The sequence below is a fragment of the Lycium ferocissimum genome, chromosome 6 (assembly GCF_029784015.1).
Source record: "Lycium ferocissimum isolate CSIRO_LF1 chromosome 6, AGI_CSIRO_Lferr_CH_V1, whole genome shotgun sequence".
In the NCBI taxonomy this organism is placed as follows: domain Eukaryota; kingdom Viridiplantae; phylum Streptophyta; class Magnoliopsida; order Solanales; family Solanaceae; genus Lycium; species Lycium ferocissimum.
In genome coordinates this window covers 69,783,953-69,799,302 of record NC_081347.1, presented here as the reverse complement: position 1 = coordinate 69,799,302, position 15,350 = coordinate 69,783,953, and the positions used below count along the sequence as shown (strand labels likewise).

General features: G+C 35.5%; 1 protein-coding gene across 1 annotated transcript; it reads left to right on the top strand.

The window, feature by feature from the left end:
• The first annotated feature begins 1,291 nt into the window (after window positions 1–1,291).
• LOC132060970 (uncharacterized) lies at window positions 1,292–2,417 on the top strand. The gene has a single exon (XM_059453860.1). The coding sequence runs from the start codon at window positions 1,549–1,551 to the stop codon at window positions 2,299–2,301; it is 753 nt and encodes a 250-aa protein (XP_059309843.1). The 5' UTR covers window positions 1,292–1,548; the 3' UTR covers window positions 2,302–2,417.
• The last annotated feature ends 12,933 nt before the right edge of the window (window positions 2,418–15,350 follow it).

Genomic DNA, 15,350 nt, shown 5'->3' with positions numbered 1-15,350 from the left:
TTCACCCATTCATTGTTGGCCTGAGACTTTTATGCAAGGAACACAGTGTCTCTTTCTCGCTCGCGCGCGCACAAATGCACTCGCACAACTTTCCTTATTAGTTATGTCTCCTTCATTTCTGTATTTTCTTTCTCAAGCTCCTTTTACTTTAGCCGAGGATTTATTGGAAACCTCTCTATCTCCACGAGGTAGGGTTAATATTTGTTTATATTCCACCCTCCCCAGATTTCGCTTGTGTTATTACATAGAATAGATTGTTATTGTTGTTGTTGATGATGATATGACATAGCTTAAATGAAGAAATGTGGATTTATATCGCCGATTCTAATTTGTTTGGGATTGAGGCGTAATAGTTATTGTTAGACAACATAATCCCGTCTAATCTCACATCAACTTCACTCTTCTTATGTTGGCTTATTTTAAGGGCATATCCTTACTATCCAGAGCGCCTCTCCTTAGTTCAAACTCTTTGGTTGAGAGTTTCGTCATTCAACACAATGTTGTCTGCAACACACATACACAGGAAGTTCCTCTAGGAAAATCTTCAGCTGAAATTTACCACAGAACAATTCAATCAAACTTGTGAACCATTAAAAACTTTTTTAGCTAAGATTCATCTGGACAAACTTGTGTACTGGGGGTAGGTCTCTGGTCTGACTTGATGGTAGTAAAGTTCTCTTGATAGGGAGTAACTATTTTACTGGTAACAACTTTTTTGCTGCAAATTGAGGTTTGTAAACAACCATATTAAAACTAATGTAGATGAAATGTCAAAACTCAAAACCCCTTAGAGATTACATTAATAATAAAAGGTAAAAACCCCTTTACACAGAAGCTGGACAGATACAACTAGGTTCAAATACAACAATTATGATGACCGGTGAGGTGAAACCAAAATTTGAAGTGCATAAGACACCTGCCTCCAGCTCAACTCAGGGATGAATTATGTCAGTGATGGAGATAGGATTTTCACTAAGGGGGTTCAAAATATGAAAAAAGTAAAACACAAGGCGAAAAGTGTTCAAGCAAAGGGTTCAACGTCATATATATATATATATATATATATATATATATATATCAAAAATAATTTTAATCATGTATAAATAGTGTAATTTTCCGCCGAAGGGGGTATGTACCCCCTTGGCCCTTCCGACTTCCGCCCCTGAATTAGGTTAGAAGTGATTTGAAGTGCTATTATTATGCGGATCTTTGTTCATGCTATTATTATGCGGATCTTTGTTCATTCTTTTAATGCAAATTAACATAAAATATACGACGCAGCTTACTTAGATACAATAACCTATTTATTTCTTAAACATTACCAAAATGGTGAAAACTGCAATACTCCAATCCATCTTGGAAACGGAAAGCCCCAGTTAGAAGTCATAAACTCATTTCATATCAAATTAGGTTTCGAAATTTATAATATCCGATCCATATCATACTTGGTCAAGAATTTCTTCCTCAAGCTAGTACTCCTATAAATTTATTAAGAATGGAGCACATTAAATATATTTCCAAAGTAAACCTACTACACTATCTTCCAATATGAGAAACTACATTCACTTGTTTGGTTTATCCTGCATCGTTAACCAACTCTCACAAAAACAATCACCAAAGAATGCTCAACCATCTTCTTCTTCTTTACCCCTTTTAAACATTAGATCTTCCGTACGCATTCGACATGATAAGTGGTATATACCATCTTCATATAACTTAACACAGCCACAAGCACTTTATCGTAGAAAAGTGAAAGAGGAAATCCTATCGAATCATATCTATCTCACCTCTTCAGTTGTCTTGTCCTACGACAGATTCTACCGTGAAATTTCAAAATTGATTGGGAGTTGGAACGTCACATATCAAGATCAACGTGACTCTATAGTGGAAAGTACAATGAGGCAGGTGCGTAGTATCGCTGAGTCTAACAAAGGTCATCGCGGAGCGTTGGAGTTATCTGTAGATGTAAAATTGGTATGCCACCATGTTCTTGATGCAAGGATTTTGTTTCCAGAAGAAGAGTTATTATCACAATATGGTATGGTGCCAGCTAGTAAGTCATCCATGGAGTTGTTAAAGAAGACGAAGATTGATGAAGAAAATAACAAGGAGGAATGTATGGTGTGTCTAGAAGAGCTTGTGAAGAAGGAACCTGATCATGAGATACTTAGCATGCCTTGTTCTCATATGTTTCATGGAGAGTGTATCACCAAGTGGTTAGAGACAAGCCATTATTGCCCTATTTGTCGCTTTGAGATGCCTATGGACGAAGAACCGATGGTCGAACAGACAAACAATTAAATTTTATCTTTTATTATAGTGTGTGCTTTTAGAGTCGTGTGTATGCAAGAACGCTCTAGTACCAATAAACAGTTTTAGCAAATCTTTTGAGATAATCATATGTAAAAATAGCGGTAGGAAACAATATTTGACCCGATTGTTTGAAATTCCTTTGTTATGCATGCAGTATCATAAAGCTCTAAGTTGTTTTTAATATCTTTTAATAAAAGATTGTTTTGATAGTTTGATTTGAAAAATTACTTTAGTTGTGCTCGGTTTCACAGAAAATATATCTCTCCGGAACATTGTGGTTAAGCACAAATTTTACCATCTTATACTCCGTTTAGGAGAAGGTATGTAATCAAATAATAACAATAACTATGTTTCAATGCCAAATTAGTTAAAATCAGTTATATGAATCTTCACTAATCATGTTTCGGTAACTCATAAAGATCTTGCTTGATCTTCTGACGATCAATATCCCTAAAGTAAAAACTCATATTAAATGCTAATTTGAGGAAACTTTAGGGGTTACACGTTAAATTTTGTACTTCTTTTTGAGACTGATCATTAAAAGGATAATTAGATAATACACTTTTTGTGTCGCCGCAAGTGAACAGTTCCAAGTATTCTTTGGGAAAAAAGTTTATCCCATGTAATAAATGAATATAAAGATAAGAATTACTAGTAATTACTAAAAAATATAAATCATATGGTTCTTAAAGTACTACCATTAATGTTTAATACTTTTATAAGGTTTCATATTAAGAATTTCTAATTCCAAGGAAAAGCACTTTTAAATTTTCCTATGAGCATAAATGATTATGAATGAACTTGGAACCTATTTTGACTGAGTTTGGATCACAGAATTTCCAGTTTCAGTTTGCATCTCAAAAAGTTTTTTTTCCAGTTTCGTTTCTCGTTAGTTACTGCCGTTAAATTGTTTCAGTTCTTTACTATTGCTGGAAATTAGGTGCTGAAAAGGAGCTGCACGCTAACATCATAGCATTATAAGACCAACTAAACAGCGATAATATCTGTCTTACTTCCAAACAAGCTAAGATCGACTACATGAATTCTCGATGACCATGCTTGCTCATTTACGATTGTAGCATTATATGATGAACCAAACATAAGATTAAAATAGAAAAGGAACCAATCATTTTTTGGTAACTCATAAATATAGTGCTTGAACATCCTAAAGTAAAAATTGGTACTCAATGCTAATTTGAGGAATATTTTAGGGGTTACATGTTAAAAAATTTGATTATTTTGAGACTGCTTCAAAGGACAATTAGATAATATCCTATTTGACTCGAACAAAGTGACCAATTCCATGTACTCTTTGGAGAAAAAGTTTATCCCTAATAATTAATGAGTTTAAAGATGAGAAAATTCGTATTTTCTAAAAATATAAATCGTACTGTTCTCTACATTCCTTCATGAAAAAAAATACTAGTAAACCTTCTTTAAAAAGGAAGGTTTGAACCTTCTTAAAAAGGAAACAAAGAACAAGAAGTCCTTTTTTAAAAGAGACAACAGATCAAAACCCCTTTAAACTATCACGTTTTTATTAGTTTCATACTTAAATTATGTCTAGTTTACGTTATAAAATATGATAAGAAAAGTAGTTGAAGGATGATCTTATTCATTCAGCAGCCAGGCTTTAAATACAACAAATAATAACAACCTACAACTAAGCTTATGGAAACTAACTAGCTATACAATAGGAGTAGTCTTATACTAATACTCAACTACAGTAACTATAAGCAGTAACTAATTCTGACTCCGTTACAATTTTGCATATCCAATTCAGACAAAATGTCAAGAATGTATTTGGATTGAGAGAGAATGAGACTATCAGGCACCTTTTTAACTTCTACGCCCAAAAAGTAGTCTAAATAACCAAGATCTTTCAAAGAAAAATGAGAACCCAAGGAATCAATAACACACCTAATCAAGCTGTGATGATTTCCCGTGATCAAAATGTCGTCAACATAGACAAGCACATAAACAGTTACAGCCAGGTTATTCAAAATAAACAAAGAGGTGTCGAATTCAGACTTGATAAAGCCCATTTTCTGTAAATGATCACGCAATGCAGTATACCAAGCCCGGGGGCTTGTTTGAGACCATAAATGGCTTTTTTTAATCTGCAAACATGAGAAGGCAATTGCGAATCAACAAAGCCTTGAGGTTGAGACATAAAAACCTCTTCTGTCAACTGGCCCTATAGGAAAGCATTATTGACATCGAGTTGATGAATCGGCCAATTATCTTTTAACTATGGATAACACAAATCCTTGTTGTTGGCTTGATAACGGGGATTGATGAAAGGTTTGATGAAAATCCAAGCCGGTGCCGCTCGAATCTTGACAATAAGAGATGCACGGCGGTGATGAACAACTTTGAGCGCATCGTTTCCAAGAGAGAGAGCGAACCTCTTGTAAATTCACGCAATGGATTTAGAGCTCTTTTGATAATTTGCAATTGATCTCGCAGGGTAAAAAATGCTAGTATGGCTCTTATTTGCATCGTGTGAAGAAGTTCCCGAGGCTTTATGGACCATGAGATTGGCGCAATGGTTGGATCGATCGACAGATGCCATCATTGCTTGTTGGATTAGTTGATCCTGAGAGAACCAGACTTAGTATTTGGGATTTGGTGCCGTAAGGTTATCTTCGGTAATAGTCTGCGGTGGTGCCGTTTTTGATCCGTCAAGATGTCCCATGAGTTGATGGCCATTGAGTGGCATCACAAGTTGCGCTTTCAAGTTGGGAAGTTGAGGTTACCTTGCGATTTGATAGGTAATCGAGAAGCGGGATTGAATTGTACCACGAACGAGTGGTTATGTAATTAATAACGACGGAAGGATTGTGTTTCAAATGACGGAAAAAAAAAAAAAAAGATCGACTCGTTAGAGCTTAATGGGCGATACATGCCAAATATGATAAGAAAAGTAGTGAAGGATGACTTATTCGTTCAGCCAGGACTTTTAAATTCAAATAATAACAAACAAAGCACGGGCGGAGCTACAAGTTATATACGGGGGTTCGGCTACGAACCCCCGGCCTTTTTTCGTACCCCGTATTTGTATTAGAAAAATTAATAAATATAGATAATATTTATGATCAAACGGTTCGGTTGGCAATGCCTAGCGAAGTACTATACTCGTAATGCGGTGTTCGAATCCCGCTAGCACCCATTGCTTTCTTTTTTTGTTTTCTTTTATGAGACCTTTTTTTTTTTTTTTTTTTTTTTTTTTTTTTTTTCCAAAAGGGGCTGATTTTATTAATATTAAAACAAAGGGTCCACAAAAAAAAACAAAACATAAAGCAAAAAACAAAGGGCAATTGCGAATCAACAAAAAAATGGAAATCTAAATCTATAGAAATTCTCCCATCTAAGCTCGGCTATTTGAGATTCTTTCTTCAAGTTGAGACATAAAAACTCTCTTACCGAAGAACCCATTTCAACCGTGTCCCCATTGTGCAAATAAAGCATTATCTTCAACTTGTTTCTCTTTGAAATTGTTGTCTTATATTGTTGTTCCCTTGTTGTTTGGTAGCAGCTCACAATTCTCGAATTTGACATGTATGATATTTATCTGCATATAAATTGTACCACAAGTGCAATATGTTTCTCTTTAAATATGAGACCAAGCTTAAGATATTTTTTTGCAAAATAAATTACTTTAAGATTGTGAACTATGATTAATTAAAGAAGTGCAGATCGTTTTTTAACGATTTAGATGAGTCTACACTAAGATTATTTGATTGTTAAATGTTAATAGCCTTTGAAAGCTATGGTGAACTACGTATTACATTTATATTGCTTTTGTATGCTCTCCAAAATTTGAAATCTTGACAATAAGTTCATCAAATACTATTCCTAGCTCTCCTTTGCCAAGTTCTCATTTGCCAAGATCCAACAACATCGGATAATGACAAAAGTGAGCGATTTGGATCTTAAATCGAGAGAAATGTCGAGATTTTCTCCAATATTATACGTGAGGAGTGTAGGAACTTCTTGTGAAGAATTTGAATTTCCAAGTAGAGATATTGGAGAGGTTTTAATCTTTTTGACGATTCTCAATGGTTAGAATATAGTGTTAAAAAAGATGCAGCATTTTGCTTATGTTGTTACTTGTTTAAAATGAGCTTGGAGGATATGGAAGAAAAAAGATGTTTTCACAACGAAAGGTTTTCGAAATTGGAATAAAGGTATAGAAAGGCTTAAAAAGGATGTGGGAGAAGTGAATAGTGTTCATACTCGATGTTTCATGATGATGCTAGATTTGATGAAGAATCTATTCTCCTCATTTGACAAGCCTTTCGAGAAATTTAAAGGTGATTATCGGGTTCGCCAAGCCGGTTGATGTGATAAGGTATCTTTTAAAAGAAGGAATCTTTCCGGGTCATGAGTGGTAACTTCCACAATAAGGGGTCATTTTCTAGATCTCTTAAAGTGGTATCGATAAAAAGGAAGATGTGAAAAAAATGTGGTACTAGAAAAAGCTCAAAAAATAACACCACGACTTCTCAGATATCCAAAAAGACATTGTGAATTCTTGTGCAAAAGAAACATCAATACGATTATTGAAGACTTGAACGGAGATTACTTTGGGATATTGGTTGATGATCTAAGGATGTTTCTCATAAGGAACAAATGGCTCTTGTCTTGAGATATGTAAACAAGGAGGGTAAAGTTATTGAGCGTTTTCTTGGTCTTGTTCATGGAAAGATACATGCAAAGTCATTGAAAGAAGCGATCTATTCTTTGCTTTTAGACCATTCTTTGAGTCGATCTCAAATACGGGACAAGGTTATGATGGAGCTAGTAACATGCAAGGAGAAATTAATGGTCTTAAACACGTATTAGAAGATAATTCTTCAAGATATCCCATGAGTTGCTTTGCCATCAATTGCAATTAACTGCGCCAACCGTTGCAAAAAAACATCATGATGTGAATAATTTTTTTGACATTCTTGCCAATGTTTTAAATATAGTTGGAGGTTCTTTTAAGCGTAGGGAGATGCTTCGAGATGATCAAGTTTGAAAAATTAGAGGAATTACTAGTACTCGGTGAAGTTCATACGGAAGTGGATTAAATCAAGAACTTGGACTTGGTGATACCGTTGGGGATCTCATTTTAACCGTAACTTCATTTCATTATTCTCATCAATTGTGCATGTACTTGGAGTTCTTGCAAATGAGGTGCAAATTATCATGAGAAAGCAATGGCAAAAAGTCTAGTGGAAGACATTAGATCTTATGAGTTTATCTACGTGTTGCATTTGATGTTGAAAATTTTGGCGATTACATATGATTTGAATATGGCTTTGCAACGAAAAGATCAAGATATTGTTAGTGCTATGAATGTTGATTTCACAAAAAGAAAATTGCAATCAATGAGGGAATCGAATGGAATTCTTTGGTAGAAGACATCTCCTTATTTGTGAAAAGAATGGTATTATGATCCCGAAAATGAATGAGAAGTATGGTCTTGGAAAGTCGAAAAAAGCTCAAGTGTTATATATTCTCATCGTTTGCGTGTGGAAGTTTTTTATCTTATTGATTTGCAACTTTCGAGGAGCTTAACAATCGTTTTAGTGAAGTGGATCTACTTCTTGGCACAGCTAGTTTGAGTCCCGAGGATTCTTTTGCAAATTATGATAAAAAAATGGATGACTTATTATCCAAATGAGTTAGCTTCCAAGCTTGATGATCTTAGTTTTGATCTTGACAATTATATTTACTATGTGAGAGAAGTGGACAAAGCTTTTTCAAATTTGAAAGGACTTGGAGATCTTTCGATGGCGTTGGTTAAATCAAATATGCACGAAGACGGGGACTTGTTTATTGTGAAAGGTTAAGCTTGATATTACCCTTATTCAATGGAAAGAGCTTTTTCCTCAATGAAGTTTATTAAAAATGACTTGCGAAGTAGAATTAGTGATGGCTTTTGAATGATTGTTTAATTTGTTATATAGAGGATAGTATTTGAAAGTGTACTAATGCTCATTGATCGTTTTCAAAAGATGACAACTCGTCGAGTGCAATTGTAATGATAATGCTTATATTTATGTAGTGTATAAGTAGTTTGTCGCCCTTTTTTTGAATATATTAAATACCGATACTTGTTCGTTAGTTTAACGGTTGTTATACATTAGCTTGAGGTCGTTGTCTGTCTTTATGATTCGAACCCCGGACTTGAAATCCGCTCCGCCTCACAAGATATGGAAACTAACTAGCTATACAATAGGAGTAGTCTTATACTAATACTCAACTACAGTAACTATAAGCAGTAACTAAAATACAATAACTATAAGCAGTAACTAATTCTAATGATGATAAGATAATGATGCTTAATATACGTTACCCCTGAACTATAACTTTCATGTGCTAAACACATACCCTACCCCACCCCCCCACCCCCACCCCAACAAAATTTTTGCAATGGGCTCCATAGCCAGGCTATCCCGGATCGTATCAATAGGCTACCATCCATTCTAAGAACAAAAAATGCAGCACAAGCAGACAGTGCCTCTCTTCATTATAGCATGAAAGTTGAAACTGCCATAATTTAATTTGAAAATCATAAGAGAGGAGAGTCTTGGAAAATCACCACAGCTTTCCTAGATATGGCTTCTCTATATAGTTGTCGTTGGATCGAGTTCTGTCTTCTTTCATCAAACGTAACAAACATGTTCTCCCATTTGCCCAAACCAGAATAACACCTAAAGTGTTGGCTGAGAAACATTCGATCAAGTACCATGGCGCTTCTCAGAATGTACAAAGCAAATTCAATCTCTGTACTCCTCCCATGAAATCCACCAAAAGCCACTTCTTTTAGCTCAGTGTGACATGTAGGCGATAGAAGAAGAGGCCATCCTCTTCCTGTGCTCCATCTTGTCTTTGCCAACTGAGATCAACACAGTGTTTATATCAATACAATGACGACTAATGTAGTTAAACAAGCTGTGCATTTGACAAGTATTTAATCGAAAAAACGGAGCAAATCAGGCACATATCCGAAAATGTGTAAAAGATAATTCAAAAGATTGAAAGATAATGTTTAAGATCCATGAAAAAGACAGTGAAATGTTGTTATATAGGGTGATTGTTATAGAGAGGTACTGTATGTCCTTGAACTTTGCACAGAGGTAGCGGTTTCACAGAGCAACATTAACAAAATACACAATTTTTCGTAAACTAGTATTAGTTAATACTTGTCTATTGGTTTAAACATGTTGAAAGTGAAACCTATCGTTATACTTTTCATAATATACCTTGTCGTTGTCTTTTGGACTATTTATTTAGACAGACGTACCAAAACAAGGTGGACAACCCCATTTCCAAGATATATTGAGCAAATCTACAAACCAATTCATCTAGTAAAAGAGGAATAGGAATAAATGACTAAGTGGTCGTTTGGTTGATCGTTAGGAAGTGAATTATTCATTTATTAAAACCAACATAACTAGTACCATGTATGGTAGCAATTTCGTTGCTATCTATGAAATTTAGGATACTTTACGGTGTTTGGTTATCACTTTTACAATCCACATTACAAAAACATGTATAAGTTATAAGTCAATCTACGTATTATCTAATGCAAAATAGAAGTGGGATAACTAATATATCAATAACCTGCATAACTTATCTCTGTATTACTAATGAAGTGATCCCTCAGGGAAAGGGAGAAATAGACAGAAAGTGTACCAAACTAATTCGTGTAGTGAGTCCTGAATATGTTATAGTTCTTAACTATGAAAGCTCTATCTCCAACTAAAAGGATAAGAATTTATCTCTAACTAATTGATTAACAAAAACAGTATCAAGTGATAATTCTCATGATCCACACCACATCTAAATCTGGTGAACCAGAAACTTCACAATCTACATCGTTATTCATTGTTACAATTCATTCATTACTTTGAAACATAATGTGTTGCCAATCCTTCACAAGTCACATTATCGACAATTCATAATGTCTAATTCTGAGAAACCAAATAGTTCTACAATCTCCATTGGACAAAAGAATAGATGAAAAATGTTACCCACATCAAAAATCGAACATTGAAGAAGAGGACAGGAGCGAAGAGAGGGGAAAATTTGAGTATGTCATAGTTGTTAATGTCCACAAGTACCAAATGTAACTGCCTAAGGTTTTTGAAGATCTCCATCTCTCTTTGAAAGCAATTTACCTGAAAGGAAGAAAACAAAAAAGAATAATTCAAGTTATTAGCTAGCGTCTTCAGAAAGAAATATATGTGAAGAAATTGGAAATTAGGCATTTTCACATACCTTGGAAGGACCAATTCTAACGCTTAAAGATTTAACCTGAGCAGGTAGATCTCTTGCAAAATCACCGAATATGTATGACATTGACTTGGATTTACGAAGATCAATCATTACATATTCCAATGCGGGAACAAAGGAGAAATAAAATCTGATTTTTCTATAAGAGGAACACTCAAACAATGGAGATATGATTTCGAGCCCGAAGATCAATTTCTTCTACTTTATTACAAGTGAAAAAGATAAAAAGAAGTTATTCTACCAGAGACACATATATTAAAAGGAAGTGTACAAAATTTATTTCTTAATTGCTCAAGGTTCGAACAAGAGGATAAAATACCCTCGAGCTGTCCGCTTCTTAAGAAAACATACTCCTAGTTAAAGGTTTGGAGGAAGTCGACTTTGGAACTTGGTTGCACAACGCAACAGGTCAAAAGCAAATGTTTCAATGAGGATGCTTGAGAAAGAAGCTCAAAAAAAAATTCCAAACATCGGAGAAGTATTGTTTTGAGAACGAAAATTAAGAGATAATATTTCAACACCTACTCTTGAAATGGAACACATCAATTGGTCAAATGCGGTAGAAAACTTTCTCCCATAGCAAAAGGCCATCTCAATATAAGCCACTCTACGACCTGAATAAAGTTGTAAGTACTGATTTACTCCTTTCAAAAATTTATGTTGATAGTGAGGGCAACAACTGTGATCATCAGAGTCAATTCTGGACATGTTAAGGCATCTGAATTTTAATGTAGCATAGAAGCAAAGAGATATTTCCACCTTGTAGATAAAATGCTGGTCCTTGCAACATAATGTATGGGCAGATGTGCGAGAAGGGAAGGCAAAAAATCATCTGATTGTTGACTCAAGTAATCCACCTTTGCATCATAAACCTAATTGCATTACAAGCGCCAACGGATAACAATTTTAAGAAGAAAATTTGTATGACTAAAACTGTTTGGTTGGCTAATACAGCATAGGAGTAATAGATGCATTAACGATACACGGATTAAGCTATTTAAAGACATAAATGCCCTTTAAAGTAAGTAATTCATGCATAACAATCTTTTAATTACTAATCACCGCATAACGATCCGTTCATTATTAGTCACCGAATAAACAATCCATGCATTATGATCCGCATAACTAGTATGTGAAAACAAAACGACAAGTTGATCTCGATCGTGAGCTCTTAACATTTTATGATCATATAATATACTGTAAAAATACTCTAAAAAGTGGGTTTGTTAAGGTATAAAAAAGGGGCAAATTTGTTACCGTAAGAGGCATGAGGACTCAGGCCGGAGCTAGAAGCTCAGCTGAACCCAATAGCTTTAGTTCAAATCTTGTATTTGTATCAGAAAAAATAATCACTAATTATGCTAAAAAAAAGAGGTTCATAATCCAGTTACTAACACATGATATCGCTATCCTGTAATTTGAAACCAATAAAATTCAAATCTCTTGTTGAGTAATCAAAGTCATACACGGTAAAATCTTAGCCACATCGGGTGTTTCGCCAAACCAATACAACTTATCATGGTTAAGTGATTTAATGAAGTAACATATGTTAATCAATCATGATTAAATAAAACAAAAATCTCTATATGCAAACACATGGCATGCATATATTGGTTTGATGTATATATGTTTCTTAAAACACGATCAAATTAAAATCAGATTTTGCACATACCTGATCAATTAAATCTTCCTTCTTTTCTTCTTCCATTAATATTATGGCTTCCATTTTTTGGTCTTTTCCTCAAAAACCCATAATAATTTAATCCACAAGCAATTCCTCCCAATGTTAACACCGGCAAAATATATCAATCATTCTGCCAACAACAAGGAAGCATGAACATTATGTTGGGTGTGCGAATAAAGTACCACATTGGTAGCTAAAAAGAAAAAGGAGCTACTTATAAGGAGTTTGATACTCTTAATGATGTGAGGCCTTTTGGGAAAAATCGTGCGGGCTTGGCCCAAAGTGGACTGTATCACATCATGTTAAGAATATCTTTGGGCCCTTTTAGCCCAACAATTGGTATCAGAGCTTTTGTGATTGTATTTGGTTGTGTTGATCGTCTATTTGAATAATGGAGGCAAATATGAGCAAGATGGTTTGCTTAAATGGCAGTAATTACCATATTTGGAAAAGCAAGATGAAAGATCTTTTATTTGTCAAGAAATTGCATTTACCTGTGTTTGCTTCTAAGAAACCCGAGTCTATTGAAGATGAGGATTGAGAATTTGAGCACTTACATGTTTGTGGCTATATTAGGCAATGGGTTGAAGATAATGTTCGAAATCATATTGTGAATGAGACAAATGCTAAGAAATTGCATTTACTTGTGTTTGCTTCTAAGAAACCTGAGTCTATTGAAGATGAGGATTGGGAATTTGAGCACTTACATATTTGTGGCTATATTAGGCAATGGGTTGAAGATAATGTTCGAAATCATATTGTGAATGAGACAAATGCTAAAAGTTTGTGGGAAAAGCTCGAGACATTGTATCCTTCGAAGACTGGCAATAACAAGTTGTTCCTGCTGAAACAATTGATGAATATTAGATACAAAGAGGCCAGTCCTATTTCTAATCATATAAATGATTTTCAGGGTGTCCTTGATCGGTACCATCGGAATGGGTGTCAAGTTTGATGAAGAAATAAGGACTTTGGCTTCTTAATACTCAGCCGGACTCTTTGGAAACTCTTCGAGTTTCTTTGACTAATTGCTCCCGGTGATGATGGTGTAACTATGGAATATGCTAAAAGTGGTGTTTTGAATGAAGAGATGAGAAGAAGATCTCAAGCTTTGTCTTCTTCACACTCCGATGTTTTGATTACTGAAGATAGGGAGAGAAGTAACTTGGCGAATGCTTGCGAATTCGAAGTTGAAGAAGAGTTGAATAAGTCTTTTGCTATGAAAGACTTGGGACCTAGCAAGGTAGATTCTTGGCATACGATTGTTCGTGACGGAAAGTAAGTTGTGGTTATCACAAGAGAAGTACATTCGTAAAAGTACTTCGCAGTCCAACATGGATAAAACTAAGGTTGTTAAAACACCTTTAGCTATGCACTTCAAATTGAGCACGGAGTAGTGTCCTTCCAGTGATGATGATAAGAAAGGTATAAAGAAAGTTCCTTATGCTTCAACTGTTGGCAGTCTGATGTATGCGATGATTTGTACAAGACCAGGTATTGCTCATGTTGTTGGTATTGTTAGCCGTTTTCTTTCTAATCCAGGAAGAGAGCATTGGAATGTTGTGAAGTGGATTATGAGATATCTTTGTGGCACTTCTAGTCTGAGTTTGTGTTTTGGGATAGGGAAGCCTATTCTTTGTGGTTACACTGATTCAGATATAGTCGGCGATGTTGATACTCGTAAGTCTACTTTGGGCTACTTGATTACTTATGCAGGGGGAGCTGTGTCTTGGCAATCTAAGTTGCGAAAATGTGTTGCTCTATCTACCATGTTCGAGCTTATTCTTTGTCGTTGAAGCTTGTAAACGCTTGTTTCGGATGAATAGATTTATGAAGGAACTTGACTTTTCTCAACAGAGGAATGTGCTTTACTGCGACAGTCAAAGTGCTATTCATCTCGGCAAGAACTATACATTTCATGGTAGGTTGAAACATATTGACGTGAGATATTATTCGATTAGAGATGTGTTGGATTCTAAGTTGCTTGAACTTGAGAAGATTCACATCGATGATAATGGCTCGGATATGTTGACTAAAGCTTTGCCAAGAGGGAAGTTTGAAGAGTGTTGCATGATTGCCGGGATGGCGGTCTCCTCCACATAGTCGGGAGGGGGAGAATTGTTGGGTTTTTGGGTTTTCCCTTCCTATGTGGAATTGGATTAATAAAACCCAATCCAATTTGGACCAGGCCACTTTTGCCCTAAAATCTACTATATATATAGGATCAACTTAGGTCTTATTTACATAACACAAGAGTGAATTCATAGCAGCCATATAGAGAGAAAAATTGAGAGAGAAGAGGTGATTTTTGGACCAGTGAAAATCAGCCACAATAGTCCACTTAAAATTGAGTTTTCCGATTCGTTAACCATTGAATCATGCTGAAATTTGAACTGGGGGTTCTCAATATCTGGTTCTTGGATTTCAACGGTGGAGATCGGATTTTTGGTCTGTAGCTCCAGCTTTCGAGTACGAACAGTAGCTCATTTTTGGGGTTGATTTCTCTCCTTTCTTCACTAGTTTTGGTGCTATCTTTTATGTATTGTTGCTCCGTCTTTGGCATTGATGTTGTAGCCATTTGGAGAACATTATTGTAACTCTTGTTGATTATAGTGGAGCTTTTGTGGGCCGGAGGTCCCGTGGATGTTTCCTCTTCACCTTGAAGGGGTTTTACCACGTAAATTTGGTGTTTCTTGTATTGATTTACTTTTGTTTGCTTTGCTATTTTGTTATTGGTATAGTTGCTATTCGGATTTCCATTTGTGCTATTGTTTATTGTCTTCTCTTGGTTCAAATAGTGTGAGAAGTTTTGACTTGGGTATTTCTTCCGCTGTTACCTCGTCATGCAATTGAGTTGTTGCTTGTTTCTTCCCAACAAAATGGTATCCGAGCCAATGGTTTGGCGGGACGAGTTGAAGATGGTGGAGTGTGGAGTGGGGCCCGGATTAGTGCCTTTGCCTTTCTATGGGCCGGTTTACAACCTTTACCCGTAGCTTTGAAGACGCATACACAACCTTTGGGCTTCGGTGACCGTAAATACTCTGACGATGTGAGTGACACA